Raw genomic sequence first — 18,370 nt, 5'->3', positions numbered from 1 at the left:
TTATACAAGATTATACTTGCCAGCCACTCCAGACAGTTGGAAGATCTCATTAGTTGCCCAAAAAGTAATTCAGTATATGCATCCATAAACAACCTTCAATGGCTGATTACGGATGGGGTTCCAGGGGACTACGGGGGCTCACTGGGAACTGAAGTGCGTGGGGGCAAGATTTCTTGTACTGATGGGCTTGCTCCCTGCCACACACCAGGAGTGGAAGCATATGGGGGCAAGATTTTTTGTCCCCATGCACTTGCTTTTTGCTGTGCATCAGGGGCGGAAGCATATCAGGGCAAGATTTCTTGTCCTGACATACTTCCTCTCACCGCATTGGTGCTTCTTGCTTTCCCTGATGAAAGCAGGATCACTTCTAGCATGCCTTTTTGCAGTAGAGGAGGGCAAGAGCTGGCTGTGGTAATCAGCCAATAAGTGCTTAATTACTCTATGGTTGCTCTAATTTTCTCTTGCATGTCCTTGAGTCACAGTTCATGATTGGGAGAGGGGAGATGCTCCCGGTCTTTGATTTCACCTGTCAAAGATGTTTTGTATGTCACCCTTACTTGCACCCATGGCCATAGCAAGGGGAGTGTGGGGGGGGGGGACTAGAGCCTGGAGTGCCACTTCCTGGGTCATGGGAGGGGGCACATTGTGTGGCCATGTCTCCCACAACTGCACCCCACCCCAGAACTCCCCGTGCAGGTGTGCAGTTGAATGCCAGCCAGTGAGGCTCGCATTGCCCCTGAACTCCATGTGGAGCTTGGGAATGGGGCTAGGCAGCCAGGCTCACCTCACCCCTAAACTCCATGTGGAGAATGGGAGCAGTGCAGGCCCATTTGATGCCGGTCTCAGCTTGCCTGGGTCCAGCATTAAACTTTCACCCTGCAATTTAAAGCTCAACCCAAGTCTCACTGAGGCCAGGGTCAAACTGAGGAGCTGGGACTGACCAGCTCCAGCTTTATATTGTTGGCTCTGCCCCCAAGCTCCACCTGACCAATGCCTTCTGCTCACAAATCACAGAATCCAACCTTGTGAGTTTTGAACTGTAAAGTTCATAACTTTGTTTTTAAAGATTGTTGCTGTTTTATATAGTAATATAAAAACAACTGAAGAAAATATAAAAATTCCATGCAGTCCATAAAATGTGTATATTCAATGTATTGTCGAAGGCTTTCACGGCCAGAATCACTGGGGTGCTGCCTGGTTTCTGGGTTGTATGGCCGTGTTCTAGCAGCATTCTCTCCTGACGTTTCGCTTGCATCTGTGGCTGGCATCTTCAGAGGATCTTTCATGGTCTATTGGTACACATTTAAAATTTTAGTAATTAGGAATAATGCTGAGAGTTTTGCCTCCATATCTTAGAATAAATTTTGGTCTCTATATATTTATTTAATCCTGTCCTAGAACCAGTGTGGTGTAATAGTTAAGAGCAGGTAGACTTTAATCTAGAGAACCAGGTTTGATTCCCCACTCCTCCACAGGAATGGTGGAGTCTTATCTGCTTCCACACTTTTACATTCCTGCTGAGTGACCTTGGGCTAGTTACAGTTCATTCAGAATACCCTCAGCCCCACCTGCTATACAAGGTGTCCTCCTCCTCCTCCTGCTGCTCCTGCTGCTCCTGCTCCTCCTCCTCCTCCTCCTCCTCCTCCTCCTTCTCCTTCTCCTTCTCCTTCTTCTTCTGGCCCATTTCAGAGATTTCCCAAATGACATGTTTGAAACTGAAACCAGGAACTGCATGTGTGATGAAACCCCACTGGTGCAAAAGCAGCTCCCTTGCAGGGTTGGAGTTTCAAGGATACCAGTGAAATTGGCTTGCCACAGGTTTTGGCTTAGTTTTAAAAGAAGTGGACCCTGGAATTCTCCCACTATTATAATTGATCTCTAGATGTCAGAAATCAGTTCTCCTAGAGAAAATGGCTGCTTTGGAGGGTGGACATTATGGTATTATACCCTGCTGAGGTTCATTCCCTCCCCAAAGCCTGCTCTCTCCAGGCTCCACCCCTAAATCTCCAGGTATTTCTATACCTAGAGCTGGCAACCCTACAGGGAAACCTTCCAAAATCTACCTAATGCATCGCTATCCACAAACTATTTCTCCCTAGGAGAAGCATCCTCACACTTTCTGACTGTGACAACAGCCACTCTGATTTTTTAATATATTTATAATGGGTTTCAGAGCACTGCTTATGAAGTCACCCAAATGTCTTGTACAAGAAGTCCTAAACTGTTTAATCTGATTCTAATTCTTCTTTCCAGATAGAGTCAAGAAAGTATGCTCATCCTTCCTCCTAGTCATGAGTTCTGAACTATCTTCAAAAGGATGTGAGTAGACGCAGTGCCTAAAAATAAAGGCATAGCTGGGACTGTCTACTGTTCTCTGGCCTGACCGGTGAAGGAAGCCACATATGGCTAACACATCATGTAACAACAACCAATGATTTCTCTTAAAGGAGAGGAAAGCGAGTAAAAGAAAGGCAAAGACTAACACTAAAGCAACTTGCAAGAGTATAAGAAGATTCCTGCTGATGCAAACCAACATTTCATCTAGTTCAACATCTGTTTCCCTTGTGGCCAACCAGATGCCTCTGGAGAGTTTAAATTTTGGCATGAACCTATTTTCCTCCATTGTGTGTCCTCAGCCACTGCCAGGAGATATACAACCACCAGAACCAGATATTTTATTTTGCTGTTATGACTGCTATTGATAAACTTGCCTATCAAGAATTTGTCATAATCTTCCAAAGAATAGTGCAGTTTAGCAGCACTAGGATCTGAGACACCCAGGCGTGGAACACCACTTTGCCATGGAGGTTTACTGGGTGTCCTTGGGCCAGTCAGAGGAACATGTGAACACCTAAAGCTGCCTTATACTGGATTAGAACATCAGTCATTCAAGGTCAGTATTGTCTGCTTAAACTGGAAACAGCTCTCCAGTATTTCAGGCAGAGGTCTTTCATATCACCTACTCCTGATCCCTTTAAAAAAAACTGGAGATGCCTGGGATTGAAACCAGGACTTTCTGCATGCCAAGCAGAGGCTCTACTACTGAGCCACAGCTCCCTCAGTCACAATTTTTACCATAACCTACCTCACAGGGTTGTTTTGAGTATGACATGTAGGTGAGGGAAATGATGTAAGACACTTTGGGTCACCACTGAGGAGAAAAGCAGGATATTCATTAAGTAAACAAATAAATAAGCACTGCTCATAAATGTTCTACAAAGCTACATGTCTGAGGATTCCCCTTGAAGTGGGGTCAGCTTTTTCTAGCTCAGTATACAGAGAACTTATTCCCATCATCTTTTCAGAGCAATAGTTTCATGACAATATTGTGTAGCTATGACACAAGGAACTGATTCTGACATTACCGACAGAAGAGATCTATACAACTGATTCACAAAACTGGACATCCACACCTTTTTCTGAATGTCTGAAGCTGATATACAAACCTGTGTGAGGGAACTTTGTTAGTTCTATGTGACTCCCACCATGAAGTCTTCACAAAATCATGAAGACACTACCAAGTCTGATGACTTCTCGAGAACAGTTTCAATTGGAATTGTTCTCACAATCATCATTATAGTGACTGTCTGTGGTAATGTAGTGGTGTGTCTGGCTGTCGGATTCAATCGGCGGCTCCGTACTCTGACTAACTGTTTTATTGTCTCTTTGGCTGTCACAGACCTGCTGCTGGGCCTGCTAGTGCAGCCCTTTGCAGCCATCTATGAGGTCTCTAATGTGTGGTACTTTTCACATACCTTTTGTGATATCTACAATAGTCTAGATGTCATGCTGTGCACAGCCTCCATCCTGAACCTCTTCATGATCAGTCTCGATCGCTACTATGCTGTCACAGCACCACTCCGCTACACGATTTTGGTCACTCCTCGATGGGTGGCCATGGTGATGGTCTTCATCTGGGTTGTGTCAATCATGGTCTCGTTTTTGCCCATCCATTTGGGCTGGAACACTAATGGCACGATAGATCATGAACCTAATAAGTGCAGTCTTGGGGTCAATCCTGTTTATGGATTGGTGGATGCCTTGCTTACATTCTACATCCCGTTGGTTATCATGTGTGCAACATACTATCGGATATTCAAAATAGCCAGAGAGCAAGCAAAAAGGATAAACAACCTCCCCTGTAACAAGAAAGTCAACCATGCATTGCCAACTGTGAATGAACACAAAGCCACTCTGACTCTTGCAATTGTGATGGGAGCCTTCATCATTTGTTGGTTTCCTTATTTCACAGTGTTCATATACCGAGGGATCAAAGGGGACAGCGCAGTGAGTAAAGGCTTGCTATCTGTTGTGACATGGCTTGGATATGCCAACTCAGCTTTGAACCCTATCTTATACGGTACTCTGAACAGGGACTTCCGGACAGCTTATCAGCAGTTATTCAGGTGTCAGAGGGTGGGGCCAGATGCAAGGCAGAGTCCCCTAACACCCAGACATCAGATGACCAGCAAGGCCTGTGAAGAGAGACTGAACAAGCAAGAAAATATACCTCTACAGTTGCATGAGAGAAATGGAAAGGAGAACCCTCTCACCCAAGATGGGCTGGAAAGGTAAGAATGTTTGATGTTGGATTGTCTGGCACAAATGTGCTTACTGGGAAAAGAGATGGTTCAAGTACTGTTTAGATTTAAGATGAACTGAAGATGTCAGCATCCACTCATAGGGCAGTGAAACGTTTGCCTATAGTATGTTAAACACAATGCCAGCAAAAAGGCAGATTCACTCTCCAGCACTCTTAAGTTGCCTTTCAGCCTGAGCATGACACTGTCTGTTTTCTTAGACCAGTTTCACATGCTGTGATTTCAGAAAGCACAGATTGAAATTGTCTCAACTTAGATCTTTCATTCTTCGAATTATATATCTAAGCTATTTTTCAAACTTAAAAGCATAACAAAATCATTAAAATAGAACTACCTCCATAATATTCAAATATTATAAAAATAAAAAGAAGGGAGCAAAATAAATAATAAATTAATCTACATAAACTCCCATCATGCCAACATGCACAGTTCCAGCCTAGGCTATTCCAATCCATTTCATTCCATCCCAGGATACTTGGTTTGTTTATGGCAAAGGTCAGTCTCTGGTATTTGCCAGAAAGTGTCAGAAAGGGATTGATGACACAGCATGCAAGTGCTTAGATCATATGATTTAGAGCTGGTTCCCCTTGTTTCTAAAGATCTATTCAGAAGTTACCTTCTCAGTAGGGGGGACTGTTGGTAACATGGACTGAGTTGCCTGTGTTGCGAGGTCCTGAGAGGTTTTGTTTTGCTATAGGAAGGAACTAGGCTGGCCAACCTCCTATGTGATCTTGGGGTTACATTACATTAACAAATCGACAGGACAATCCCCCATTGCTGAGAGCCAGCATGGTGTAGTAGCTAAGAGTGGCAGACTCTAATCTGGAGAACCAGATTTGATTCCCCACTCCTCCACATGAAGCCTGCTGGGTGACATTGGGCAAATCACAGTTCTCTCACAACTCTCTCAACCCCACCTACCTCACAAGGTGTCTGTGGTTGGGAGGGGAAGAGAAGTCAATTGTAAGACACTTGGAGTTTCCTTAAAATGTAAAAAAAAAGAGGGGTATTAAAAAAAACCAGCAAGAGAACATAGGAAAAATATTAAGGTTCATTCAACCAGTTCAAAGGCAAATGAATAGCCAGGTTACAGATGACTTCTCTTGAAAAATCAGGTATTGTTTCTGCTAAACCACATTTTGAATGAGAATTTATGTTCAGTCTGATAGCAATTTATGTTCATCGTTTTGGGAGCAATGCCAAGCATTTAGTGCTACGATACTTTTTTCATGAAGTTAAGCACATGGAAGCATGTGTCAATCAATCTCCTGGAAAGGTACCATTGCAAAGGTTCCACTGCTTGAGCTTCTTTTGTAGATCTTTGTTACTGTCACTCAGAGGCGGACCACCCATAGGGCAGAAGAGGCAGCTGCCTTGGGCGTAGCAATCATAGGTCACGTGGGGGGCGACAAAATGTCCGAGCGGCCCCGCCCACTCTGGACCCGGCCGACCAGCCCACAAGCCACCCGCCCAGCCGGCTAACCGGAAGTCAAACTCTGGATGGGGGAGAGCTCTGCCTCCGCAGTTCAGCGCGGCTGCCCTGACCCCGCCCACCATTTTTCCCTGCCCGGCTGGCCAGCCCCTTGGCCCAGAAGGCAGCGCAAGGATCACTCCAGTCCCCTGAGGCCTGCCTGGCCAACGGCCACTCACAGCCCCTGCCTTGGAGCAGCCGCTGCCGCCACCCCCCGTCCCCCACATCATGCCGCTGCGGCGCCGCCCGAGCCACTTCCTCAAGGCCTGCCTGGCCAACAGCCACTCAGGCCCCCGCCCCAGAGCAGCAGCCGCCGCCACCAACCTCCCCCTGGGGATCCCTCACAACATGCTGCCGCCTCTGCCAGCCGGGCCAGCCCACCCGCTTCCTCTCCGGTCGGGGTTGCCCTCTGCTGCGCGGTCCTTGGACGGCGCACGGTGGCACCTGGAGGAGACCCGCCTGGAGCGGGAACAGTCCGACAGTGGCTCCGTCGCTCTTCTCCTCGCCCCTCTCTTAATCTGCAAGGAGGCCATCTCTTTCCCTCTCCCCCAGAAGACGGAGCGCGGAGGGAAGCCCAGGTCAGCTGGAGAGGATATGGCACTGGGCTGGGCGGTTGCCTGGGGGGGGGGGGGGGGGAGAAGGGCGAGCAAAGGGAACTGCTTTATACTGTGTTATTTCAGGATTAATCAAAAAATGTACCCTTTAAAAACCATGCGGCGAACTCCGAGTTCCGTGATCAGGCAGCCGCTCCCAACTAGCACAAAGTGTTTCAAAGAAAAGTTGTTTCCGTTAATGCGGGAGTCCGCCTTCCACCTCTTTCCGACCGGGGACTGCTTGTCCCGGAGGGCAGGAAGAACTGGAGATCTGCTGCAGAGGTAGAAAGCCACGGGCTGGTCTGAGTCCTATTTCTGGGATCGCACCTGTGTTTGTTGGAGGGAAAACAGGAAGAAAGGCACTTGCTATGGTGAACGTTGCGAGTGTTTGCTCGGGAACATTGCAAACTCTGTTAGCGCCTCTGCGCGTTGAAGTTCCTTTTTCCTGATCATTTCAACAGAATGCTCTCTCCCTCACCACGCTTTGCTTTTTGCCTTGGGATCTGAAATGCTCCTTGCCGTGTTTCAGATAGCAGGCTATTTATTTTTTACTTCTGCTAAAACAGAACCGGCATGCTGATTTTCTAGAAGTTTTATGCGAAAAGAGGATTTGGAACCCATAACAAATAATAAGAACATTCAGTTGGCAACTTTTGGGAAGAGTTAATGTTGTTTTCCAATTGACATGAAGCGCAGCAAAGTAACCTCATGTTAGGCAAAATCCAGTACACCGCTTCAGGTCACATCTTGTGGAAAACTACTAAAACAAAGTAAATTGCTATGTATCTGCTGCAGGGAACCTGGATTGAACTAATTAATCACCTGAATGTGTACTTTGTTTGTCTCCTAGTGGGGATTCAAACCTGCATTTCCCAGATCCTAGTCCAACACTGTAACCACTATACCACACTTGCTCTTGTATACTATACCGTGCTACATTATTACTTGGATGTGACAATCTCAGCAAGAGGCTTTCAAGGCAAGTCAGAAGGAGAGGAGGTTTGCCATTGCCTCCCTTTGCAGAGTCTTCCTTGGTGGTCTCCCAAGTACTGACCTTTCTTAACTTCCAAGATAATGTCAAAGTTGGGCTATACCATATTGCCTTCCCTCCAGCGGCGCTCTGAGAACCGTGAGGCCGCCGCTCGCTTCCACCACCTCCTGCCCGGCGGTGTGGACTTGGCGCTGCGGCCTGTGGAGCTGGCCGCCTATGGCGGGGGGGGGGGGGCACCAAACTCAGGTTTTGCCCCGGGGCTCAGGTTTGCCTAGGTACGCCTCTGCTGTCACTTTCATAATGATGCAGATGTGCATTCTGTAGTGAATACAGAATTTACTCATTTGTTCTTGGTGAAGGCAATCTTATGAAAAGGTCAAAACGTTCCATTCCCTCTGAAGTTAAACTGCCATTTGGAGACAAGCAGGGCCCAATTTGCAAAGGTTCATAATTTGAGAAGTCAGGTAAGCAGCAATGAGAAAAAGCTAGTGAGGACTGCAGACACCCATCTTCCAGTGACTTCACTTTTATAAGGTATTTTTATTTAATTAAATTTATATCTCACCCTCCCCAACTGAAGTCAAGCTCAGAGTGGTGTGCAAACATTTTAAAACAGTCTTAATAATACATAAAATGCAGCATACCCATCCTCAAAACTCATTAAACACAAGGTGGCAACAAACAGATTTGGAGCTATGAAAAATGTCTGGCTTAGCTCAAATATAAACTCTCCTTAAAACTATCTGAACATGGGTCGAAGTCAAGAACAGGCAATGCAGAAAACCATGCATTGAGTGTTGTAGGGAGGCTGCCTGATGATATCAGGACATACAATTGGCCTCAACCAAAGACCTGGTAGAACATCTCCATCTTACAGGCCCTGTAGAACTGTTTAAGATCACGCAGGGCTCTGGTGTCAGCTGGCAGAGAGTTCCACTAGTCCTGAGCCAGGGCAGAGAAAACCCTGGCTTGGGTTGAGGCCAATCACACATCCCTGGAGTCAGGGACTACCAGAAGGATCTTGTTGAAGGACCAAAGTATTGTCTGTGGGCCATATCAGGTAATGCGTTCTGCAGGTTCGATGGTCCCAGACTGCTCAGGGCCTTAAAAGTTATAACCAAAACCTTGGACCTGATTCAGAATTTCACTGGCAACCATTGTGCTGGGTGACAGCTTGGGGACACAATGGAAGATGCAAAGAATCTCTTCTTTGCCACCTTCATTGCCATCTCATAGGCTTTCATAAATGTCCTATAAGATGTTCTTGTAGCTTCATCACGACTTCGCCACCAACCATGCACTACCTGTCTCAGCTCTCTTTTCATTAGCCTAAGCTTACCAAGGAGCCAGATTGATGTAAGAGCAATCCCCTCAATGGCTTCAGAGACCTGGATATTACAGTCCTCTACCAGCACATCAAGGGAACCATTGGTGGGTTTTGGATCCCACAGGGCATTCTGGAATCCAGCTGGATCCATGAGTCTCTAGAGGTGGACATAAATAAGCCCATTATCTAGGTGTGAGGGGGCACATTGTTTTTCACCCAGGCCTTCAGAACAAAGTGGTCTGATGACAGCCATCTATAGACATCAAGGCCACATCCACCCCAGTCCCAGAAATCAAATCCAGCATGTGGTCTGCCTGATGAGTGTGGTCTGTTTCAATCAGGGAGAGTCCCAGTGCTGTCATGGAGGATACCAGGTTTGCTGCCTGTGATGATGTGGCCAAATCTACATGGGTGTTGAAATCACCAAGAAGCCTAGGATGCCTCAAGACCTATTCAAAGTCAACCTCAACACTTTCAGCAGACTGCCGGCATACTAAGCAGTCAGTGCACCAGCAAAACAGTCAAACTCTTCACAGTATCCCACATTAGGCCCACACATACAGTGCCAAAGATTGTTAGCATGGAGAGTGCTCAGAAAGAGAAGAGCTTCCAGATAAGCATTGCCATCACCACCACCACCCCTGGCCCTTTGTCCAAGACTTGTGAAGGATCAAGAAGCCTGGTGGGGCAAGTTCTTTTAAGGCAACTGTTTTGCCCTCCCTAACCCAGGTCTCAGTCATGCATGCTAGGTCCACATTTTGCATTACAAAGTAGACTTGCAGCATTTCAATCTTATTATTTATGGACCTGGAATTGCAAAGCACCAGTGTTGGAGAAGGGTACAACTTCCTAGGCCCACCCCCATCATGTCTCGGAATGAGACAAATATCAGAAGGAGGTTGAGCCAAACTGTATCTCAACCACCTTCTTTCATTCAGCCTTCTTCCACCGTTCTATCTACCCTGTCCCATAATTACTGGAATCCCCTTGCCAGCATCCCTGTGATGGACTGTAAACCCTCTTCTTCTCCTAGAATACACAGTAATTACCCACTCCATTAAACTAAACAACCACCCCCTCCAACAAAAGCCTGGTTCTCCAAAGGTGCAACACACGTCCTGACCTATTTCCCTCACTTCTACCTCAATGAACAATTGCTAATAAAATCTCCCCCTTCTAACTTTACAACTTTTAGAAACATTACATTCTCAGCAGTAAATTAACAGTTGCTCATAGCACATCTATCCTTAACCTATAGAAGTATCAACAATAAGCATTAAACCTCAATCCATAGATTAGAAATGATATGCAGGGACTTAATTCTCCTGATGGGCTTCTTGATGAAAAAACAAAGACAAAATAGAGCCAAGGAGATCTCTTTAGAAGAAGAAGAATTTGGATTTATATCCCCCCTTTCTCTCCTATAGGAGACTCAAAGGGGCTTACAATCTCCTTGCCCTTCCCCCATCACAACAAACACCCTGTGAGATGGGTGGGGCTGAGAGAGCTCTGAAAAGCTGTGACTAGCCCAAGGCCACCCAGCTGGCTTGTGTGGGAGTGCACAGGCTAATCTGAATTCCCCAGATAAGCCTCCACAGATCAGGTGGCAGAGCGGAGAATCAAACCCGGTTCCTCCAGATCAGAGTGCACCTGCTCTTAGCCACTATGCCACTGGTGCTCCTCTTTACCCACTCCACAGTTTAAGACTCCCTGATATTGTCTCAGTGGGGATCTTTCCTGAGCGGTATTGATACCGCTTGGTTTCTCCTATTCATGAGACACTCGCCTTGAGTTCCCAAAGGCAAACCCCAGCAGACACACAGTGATGACAAGAGAGTCATGTCAGGAAAGGGGGGGAGGGGGCTTAGAGTTTGCTGGCCAATGCAAAGGATTGTCCCTTGCCCTTAATGAGGATTGTCCCTTTCCCTAAATGTTTGCAGTTGAGCTATTAATTTCAGATGACTGTTCCAGATTTTGGACACTTGAAGCTCGTCTTCTGGTGCGCCCAGCATTTGTGATCATTCTGCCTCAGTCTCTTCAGCTCCTTTGACTTCTCCAGCCCTTGACTCCACCAGCTTCCACAAGGCAGTCAGAGATTTGTTCACATTTGCAAGCATACTTGCAAGAGCTGCATAGAAGGCCTTAGAAAAGATAACTGGGGTAGGAGAGGAATGTGATTTTTTTCCTACTTCCCACAAGCAGTTCTACCTCCTTCAATGCTCTAATCTGATCCTATAGCTGCAGCTTGATAAACAGTGCAGAACTTTCCAACCTAGCAGATAGCTCCTACTTTTGCTTTCATTGCTCCATGAAGTACAAACAAAGGGCTGATTCTTTAACTTAATCTTAGCTGACGCTAGTATTACATAGTGAAGCAAAAGAATTTTTCAACTGTGATGGTACAGTCCTGCTTGGGAAGCACAGCTGGGATAGATTTTGTCTCACCATGTGCTACAGTAAAAGACCTAAAAGCACAGATTAGAGGCAGCTAATTTTCATTGCAGCCAAATCTGTGGATACTTAAATGTATGCATTGAATTCCTCAATAGGGGAGAAATCCACAGCTCCCAAATGCAGTGAGAATTTACCATTGACTTAAATGGAGGGTTGGTTGTGTGCCTATGTAAGAAATGGATATTTGAACAGCTCTTTTTAAAAGTGGGAAATATCCTCTGCATCCCACTCCAACTATCATTGCAGATTTTCAGTGTTCTAATATTTGTGGTGAGCAGCTTTGTAAAACCTTTCAGCTGGCACAATGAGATGTACACATTTCTATTCTTTGGTCAGCATCCCATTCTACCAGCCATATTACATGATGTTTAGGCTTCTTGTACAATTTAATGGGTTTTTTCTTTTTGGCAGCTGATATTAAGGAACGGTGCAGATTATTCCTTTTAAAATTGGTAAATTTTATTCAGTTTCACATTTGTAACATTCATAAAATGGTCAAATAGAATATGATGCACAAGAATATTTAGTATCATACACAATGTAAAATAAATTATAAACTGTAATATAATTCAGTATCACTTCTACTATATTGTTAATACATCTCAAGATTTCTTCCTTCAAATTTTTTTGACTTAATTCTATTCCAGTAAATAATAAACAGTTACCAAATGTTTATTTATTTATTTATTAGATTTTTATACCGCCCTATCCCCGAGGGGCTCCGATGTTAACATTCTTCTTGTTAACATTCTTCTTGAATGTTAACATTCTTCTTGAATTTTCCTCTACCCTTCCCATCATGTTTTAATTTCAGTCACCAAGTTTGTTAGCAAAATTAACTGTGCTTGATGAATCCAAACATTTCAATCAGAATGTTTATCGCATTTTATTTTTGTTTTAATTGTTTTAATTATGTGTGTTTAGGAGCCACGTGGCGTAGTGTTTAAGTGCTTGCACTGCCATTCACATGGTCAGAAGTTCGAGCCCCCTGTGGGTCAGATATTCTGGCAGCTGGCTCATGGCTCATGGTCATCCATCCATTTCCTGGTCAGTAAATTAGTACCTAGCTCATAGCAAGGGGGTGAAGAATAGCCAAGGAAAGCAATGGCAAACTACCCCACAAAAGACTTGCCTATAAAATCACTGCTTGCAGTGGTACCCCAGGGTCGGACATGACTGAAAGGGAAACTTTACCTTTACCTTTATGTGTGTTTAGGGGGGCTGGTTTAATTGGTTTTAAAATATACTTTTATTATGCAAGCTTTATTTATTAGCCAGTATGGTGGCCTTTGTGATGGAAGAAAATGTATACATTTTGTAGATATATATAAATAAATAAATAAGACTACTGGGCTGAAAGGGCAAGACCTGTTCCAGCCACCTGGACCAGCAAAAGGGTCAGAGGAAAGGGGGAGGAACCTCTTCCGTGGCTTTCCAGAGACATGTGAGATAGCAGGACCCATCCCAGTGCTGGAAGAGTCAAGACAAGAGGCCCAGTGCACCAATGGGTCAGCCATAAAACAGGCTCAAGCATGGCCCAGAAAAAGCCTGGTGGGAGTGGAGTCACCAGAGCAGCTGAGGGCTTGTAGCTGGCTAGAAAGGCCTGGTGGAAAGAGGCAGGATTGAAGGTTCAGGCCCAAAGCAGCCCCACACCAGACAAGAGTACTTGGGAGGAAGGCATGTCAGTGGAAAGAATCCAGGAAGCACCGTAAGTTGTAACAAAAAGCAGACACCAGTGGCCAGGAAAAACTTGTGCATACACGAAGGAGGAACCTTTTGGACCCCTTCCATGGTTGAGCAGCCAGAGACCTGGTTTGAGGCCATGGAAGCTTGTATAAAGGGTATAAATGAAGTAAATAAATACTAATGTAGCTGAAGTATATATGTAAATGTCATCAAGTTGCAGTCAACTTATGGCTACTGGCTAGGGTTTTTATTGCGATTTTCTGAACAATATATATTTAGAGATATACTTAAGCAGGTAGCAGAGATGCGCAGGGGCAAAAATAAAGATATGCAGATATTCCGAGTTTGCTTTTTGTAAAGAAAGTTTACTAGCATAAAACAAGGGAAGGTTACATGGATGAAAAACAAGAAATGCTATGCTAACAAAATGCACAGTCAAGACTACATTTTGTCTCTATCTAACTAGTAAGCCTCGTGGCTTGTTCTGGTCTGGTAGCAAGTGGTGTGCATGTCACACTCAGAGACAGATTCGATTCAGCCTGAACAAAGAAGGCAGGATAACTTTATAACCTTTGATCTACGTGACTACTAACATGTAGGCAATGGGATCTGCTGACCAATAACTGACCAACAGACCAGATCATAAAATTGTGATCGAAACAGCTGCTTTACATACAAACAGTTAACCGTTTTGTGGCTGGATTGTGTGGCAGACACTTGCAAATTCCAACAGTTTTCAGTTCAAGAGAGGTGATTTGCAATTGCCTTCCTAAGCAGAATTTATTCATTTATCAGACCTAAAAGAACCAGAAATAACATCTACATATATCACAATTTTTCTTGTCAATCTCCGTATATTTTAGGGTGCAACATTGTTACCTCTCCCTAACCTCCATTTACACAAATATTAGAAACAGAGATCTAAAATTCTACATACAAGATCGAATATCAACAATGTTTACATCATGTAGAGGCCAATGTTGTGTGAGCTTATTACTGATCAAATAGTTAATATGCTAAATGCAAAATGAGATACTTACACTAATAGAATATAAATGAGGTAATTTTCTCACAGCTGGATGTAGATACATCTAACTGGGTTCCTCCTTTCAGATATTTGAATATGTTATGTAAGACCTCTATACAAGCAAGGGGCCCTCAAGGACATGTGGCAATGGGAGGGGGGCTTCTCACATTCCCCTCCTCCACTATTTCCTTTTTCTCTTTCCTGAAAGCCCCTATAGCATTTCCCTTTTCCTGTTTCCTACCTACCCACCAGGAAACCTACCTTTATTTGCCCTATCTCTAGCTTTGGCCTTTCCCTTCCCCTTGCAGCCTCTGTTCGGAAGCTATGACCAGGTTCTACAGTGCCAGCCACCAGGGTCAGATCCAATTGTGCAGTGGGGACTCTGCGAGGATTTCCAGGGGGCATGTCACTTTTTTGGGTAACCCCCTTAGGGTTGCCATTTCCCTGCTTGGGGTGGAAAATCTCCTGCCCTGGCTGAGCCTTGCTCATCAACAATTCAATGGCCAGCAGGGCAAAAAAAAATTGGACGTGACATCACAACTCTCTAGGAACTGTTGGGAGTTTTGTGGTAAGTGTTTGTGGCAATTCCTAGAGAAGTATGAGGTCACTTCTAGATTTTCCCAGAAATGACATCACCTCATCACTGACAGCAAAACCCCACATCCTTCCCCCCACTCTCCTGTATGTTGCCACGCCTAGCAACCCTATGTCCCCTCCCCACATTATTTCTTCTTTCCCTCCTTCTGGTAACCTGACCTCCATATCCTCACCTTTCCCTGCTTTCTTTGCTCCTTCTCTCTAACCAACCAATCAACCAACTAACCAACCTATATTTTAACTGCCCCCCATCTAGAGCTATATTTATTAACTTCATTTATGCTCCATCTTTCTCCACAATAAGGATCCAAACTAGCTTACATCATTTTCTTCTCAATCCATTTTATATTCACAACAACCTTGCAAGGTAGATTAGGTTGAGAATGTGTGACTGACCTAAAAACCTCTAGCAAACCTCTATGGTAGAACGAGGATTCATACTTAGGTCTCCTAGATCCTAGTCTGAAATTTTAACCACTACACCATCTTAGTTTTAATGGTGTGGCTGCTGTTGAACAGTAGCAAGCACCCAATCCTAGATGAGTCATGAAAGACATGTGGTATCACATCACACTGTGGTTGCAGGATGGTGTCCTCTCTCAAAGGCCAAAACAACCCTGAAAAGAGCTTTGTCCCCTTCCCTTGCCCTGTACTGGTGAACTGAAGGATTCAAGCATGGCAATATTGTTGTGGTTGCCTTGCAACCACACAACCACCACTGAAGCAGCATTATTTCTTAAAGCTACAGGTGATGCTTGTAGTAGTGGATATTAACCCTCTCATGTAGTTTTCTTTTGTTTAACTTTCATAGTTGTTTGTTTGTTTGTTTGTTTTGCAAACCTGGAGCTTTTTTCAGGCTTACATCCAGGTTTCTCCTTTTTGGAGTCTGGAGTTTATTACCTGGAATTGTTTCAAAAATGGAAGTAATAGAAATTCCCTATTATCCAATTCTTATAAAAATTATAGAGTATTTTGCAGTTATATTTCACTGATTAGCATGTACATGGTGACAAAACTCTACAAAAACAAAATGTATGTGACTTTATATATTGTGTCATGATTATTGATACATAATATTTCAAAATGCACAAGAGCTCATGTGTGCACCAGTATGAATTGAAGTGCTTAAAAGCCATTATGAACTGCACATGAAAGATCTTATTCCAAAAATAAATAACGGCACTAGAATCAACTGGGCCTGTAATTGCAATAGGGGGCAGGGCACGTGGTAAGGAGCATGTGTGTCCCTGGGCTGCCGGACGGCTACGCCTTACCACTACGCCTTATTTTTTGGTTGACATATTCATGAATTAAAGAAATTCCTCTGAAGTTATTGAATAGTCTTAATAAAATAAGATTCTGTCCAGTTTGGAGGAACACTAGAGATATACTGAGTGGTATATATAGTGACTTGGATTCCACCTTAAAGTTCTGAGTGCTTTTCATCAGTTCCCCTCTCTGACTCCTCATAATCTATGAGATTAAAAAATAAAGCCAGGTCTAATGGTGCAAGGGTTGTTTTTTTTTAAGTGTTACTTAGATAAAAATTCCCCACATTTCACCAACAGGTTTCTTCAAGGAAATCTGTAGTATAATATACAGTGCTGAATTCACATAATGATCATATAGTTTTAAAATTCAAATTGCAATTTGAACAGTATATCAACTCGATACAAAACCATTAAGTATAGTTATGAGAACTTATTCAGTCCTTGTGTGAATGAAAGAAAATGAAGAATAGAGAGAAAGAAAGAAAACCTCCCAGTACATAAGAGAAATAAGATAGAGAGACTGTCCAGAACCACAGGTTTTGGCTCAGTTTTAAAAGAATCTTTCATGTGCCTAACTGAATTTTACAAATTTGTCTGTAAAAAATTAGGTAGAGTTGAGCATTGTTTATCTTATCTTTAGAACATTTTTCTTCATTTGGTGAGCATCCTTGAGACAGAATTATTCTGGTCAAAACAGCTCCTGCAGACAGAGTATTAATGACATTATACAACTCTTTGAAAAAAAAAATTTTTTTCCAGCACTGTCAATACAGTTCTATACTGAGGAAGATTGGACGTGGTCTCCCAATGAAACCGGGATATTCAGAATATCTGTCAAAACAGGGACATTGCTATCCAGAATACCTGTCTATGTATTTTCTTGATGAGCTGTTTGATGTGATTGAGGAGCTGTTCATTCCCTCATATTGCTTTTTGTATTGTATGTTCCCTTGAAATTTCTGGCTGTTAAGCCTTCTATAGCAGAAATAATTTCTACTTTGTGAAATATTCTTGAAGGTGCCTGTGTACATATTATTACATGTACTGGTTGAATTTTTGTTTTAGTTAGTTAGGGTCTCGTTCCCGTTTGTTATTCAACTGCAACTTTGTTAAATAATTAATATTTTGGAGTTTTTGTAATCTTTAAGTAGCCTGGTCCAGTGCAAATGACAGAAGACATGGAGAGATTTCACTGAGGAGACTCTGAATCTTCTGGAATAGTTTAATGAGCCACAAAAATGACTAGGAGAGATAGCTCATAGAGAGGAGTAAATTATAAAACAAATTCACAATCGAAACAGGAGGAAAATTGGAACTGACATTAGTCAGGTACTGATATTAGTCAGAGCTTCCCCATGCAACCCCCCCCCCCAGATTGTATGCCCTGTGGTTAGCCCCACATGATTCCTGAAATGAGTGTACGAGAGAGTGATCATGTGGCCACTAGTATTTTTTTTCAGTGCAGGACACTGGTTGTAGGAAATGCTTTTAGTCTTACCAAAAACATTTAAGTAGTATTCATCACTGCCGCCTCACATGAATGAGCATGAAATTAACAACAATCAGGTCATTTAAGCACAAATGGTTCCCCCCTCCCCAATTTGTGTTCTTTCCTTCCAAAGCTCCCACCCTACCCCTCCATGCCAGGAGTGTGGGATCAATTACTCACTCCTCTTTCCCTGCTGCTCCTCCCCCCCCCCCCACCGCCTTTTTCTGATATCTGCAGCAGGGCTTCATTTACTCTCTGTAGAGGTTTCAGCTTTTGATGCCCTAGGATTCTGCCTTCCCTGAGATAGCTTTCATAGGGGTGGGTTTGTTTTAATTTGCATGCAGTTGAATCAGTGCATCAGAACAGCATTGAAACAACATTCTCGTGTTGGTTGTGGGCACATGCGCACAGAGTTCTGAGTTATTCTTATATGTCAACTGTTTCTTTGGAAAACAGAATTTTGGTATCAAATCTTCTAGGTTTCACTGCCCTGTGTGCTTTCTGTGACATCCTCCTCATCTTGACAGGCACCCTGCTGGCTCCCCTCCCACACCCATTGCAAAGCTGGGGTCCAGCTTTGCAAATGGTGGTGGGGGCCTATGGAGATGAGGAGACAGGGAGATGGGTGGTACCTGTTGAAGGTGTCTTGAAAGGTTCCCTACTGATGCTCCCCTTTGCAAAGCCAGGATCCAGCCTTGCAAAAACAGGAAGGTGGGGTTCTATGGATATGAGGAGAACCCTCCCCATCTTGACAGGCACTTTGCTGGGTCCCTCCCCACTCTGCAAAGGATCAAGCCTTGCAAATGGTGGTGGGGTGTGTGTGTTCATGGAGATGTGGAGAACAGAGAAAACTACACACAAAC

General features: G+C 44.0%; 1 protein-coding gene across 2 annotated transcripts in view; it reads left to right on the top strand.

Moving 5' to 3' along the window:
- The first annotated feature begins 3,047 nt into the window (after window positions 1-3,047).
- HRH2 (histamine receptor H2) overlaps window positions 3,048-18,370 on the top strand; it is a 32,156-nt gene continuing 16,833 nt past the window's right edge. For both annotated transcript variants that reach the window (XR_007244008.1, XM_048490738.1), the window contains exon 1: window positions 3,048-4,571. Coding sequence is in view for 1 of the 2 variants with exons in the window: in XM_048490738.1 (XP_048346695.1) it covers window positions 3,487-4,571 (1,085 nt within the window). In the remaining variant the exon portion in view is untranslated. The remainder of the gene's footprint in view (window positions 4,572-18,370) is intronic.

The sequence above is a fragment of the Sphaerodactylus townsendi genome, linkage group LG03 (genome assembly GCF_021028975.2).
Source record: "Sphaerodactylus townsendi isolate TG3544 linkage group LG03, MPM_Stown_v2.3, whole genome shotgun sequence".
Lineage (NCBI taxonomy): Eukaryota > Metazoa > Chordata > Lepidosauria > Squamata > Sphaerodactylidae > Sphaerodactylus > Sphaerodactylus townsendi.
This window is presented reverse-complemented; position numbering and strand designations above follow the sequence as displayed.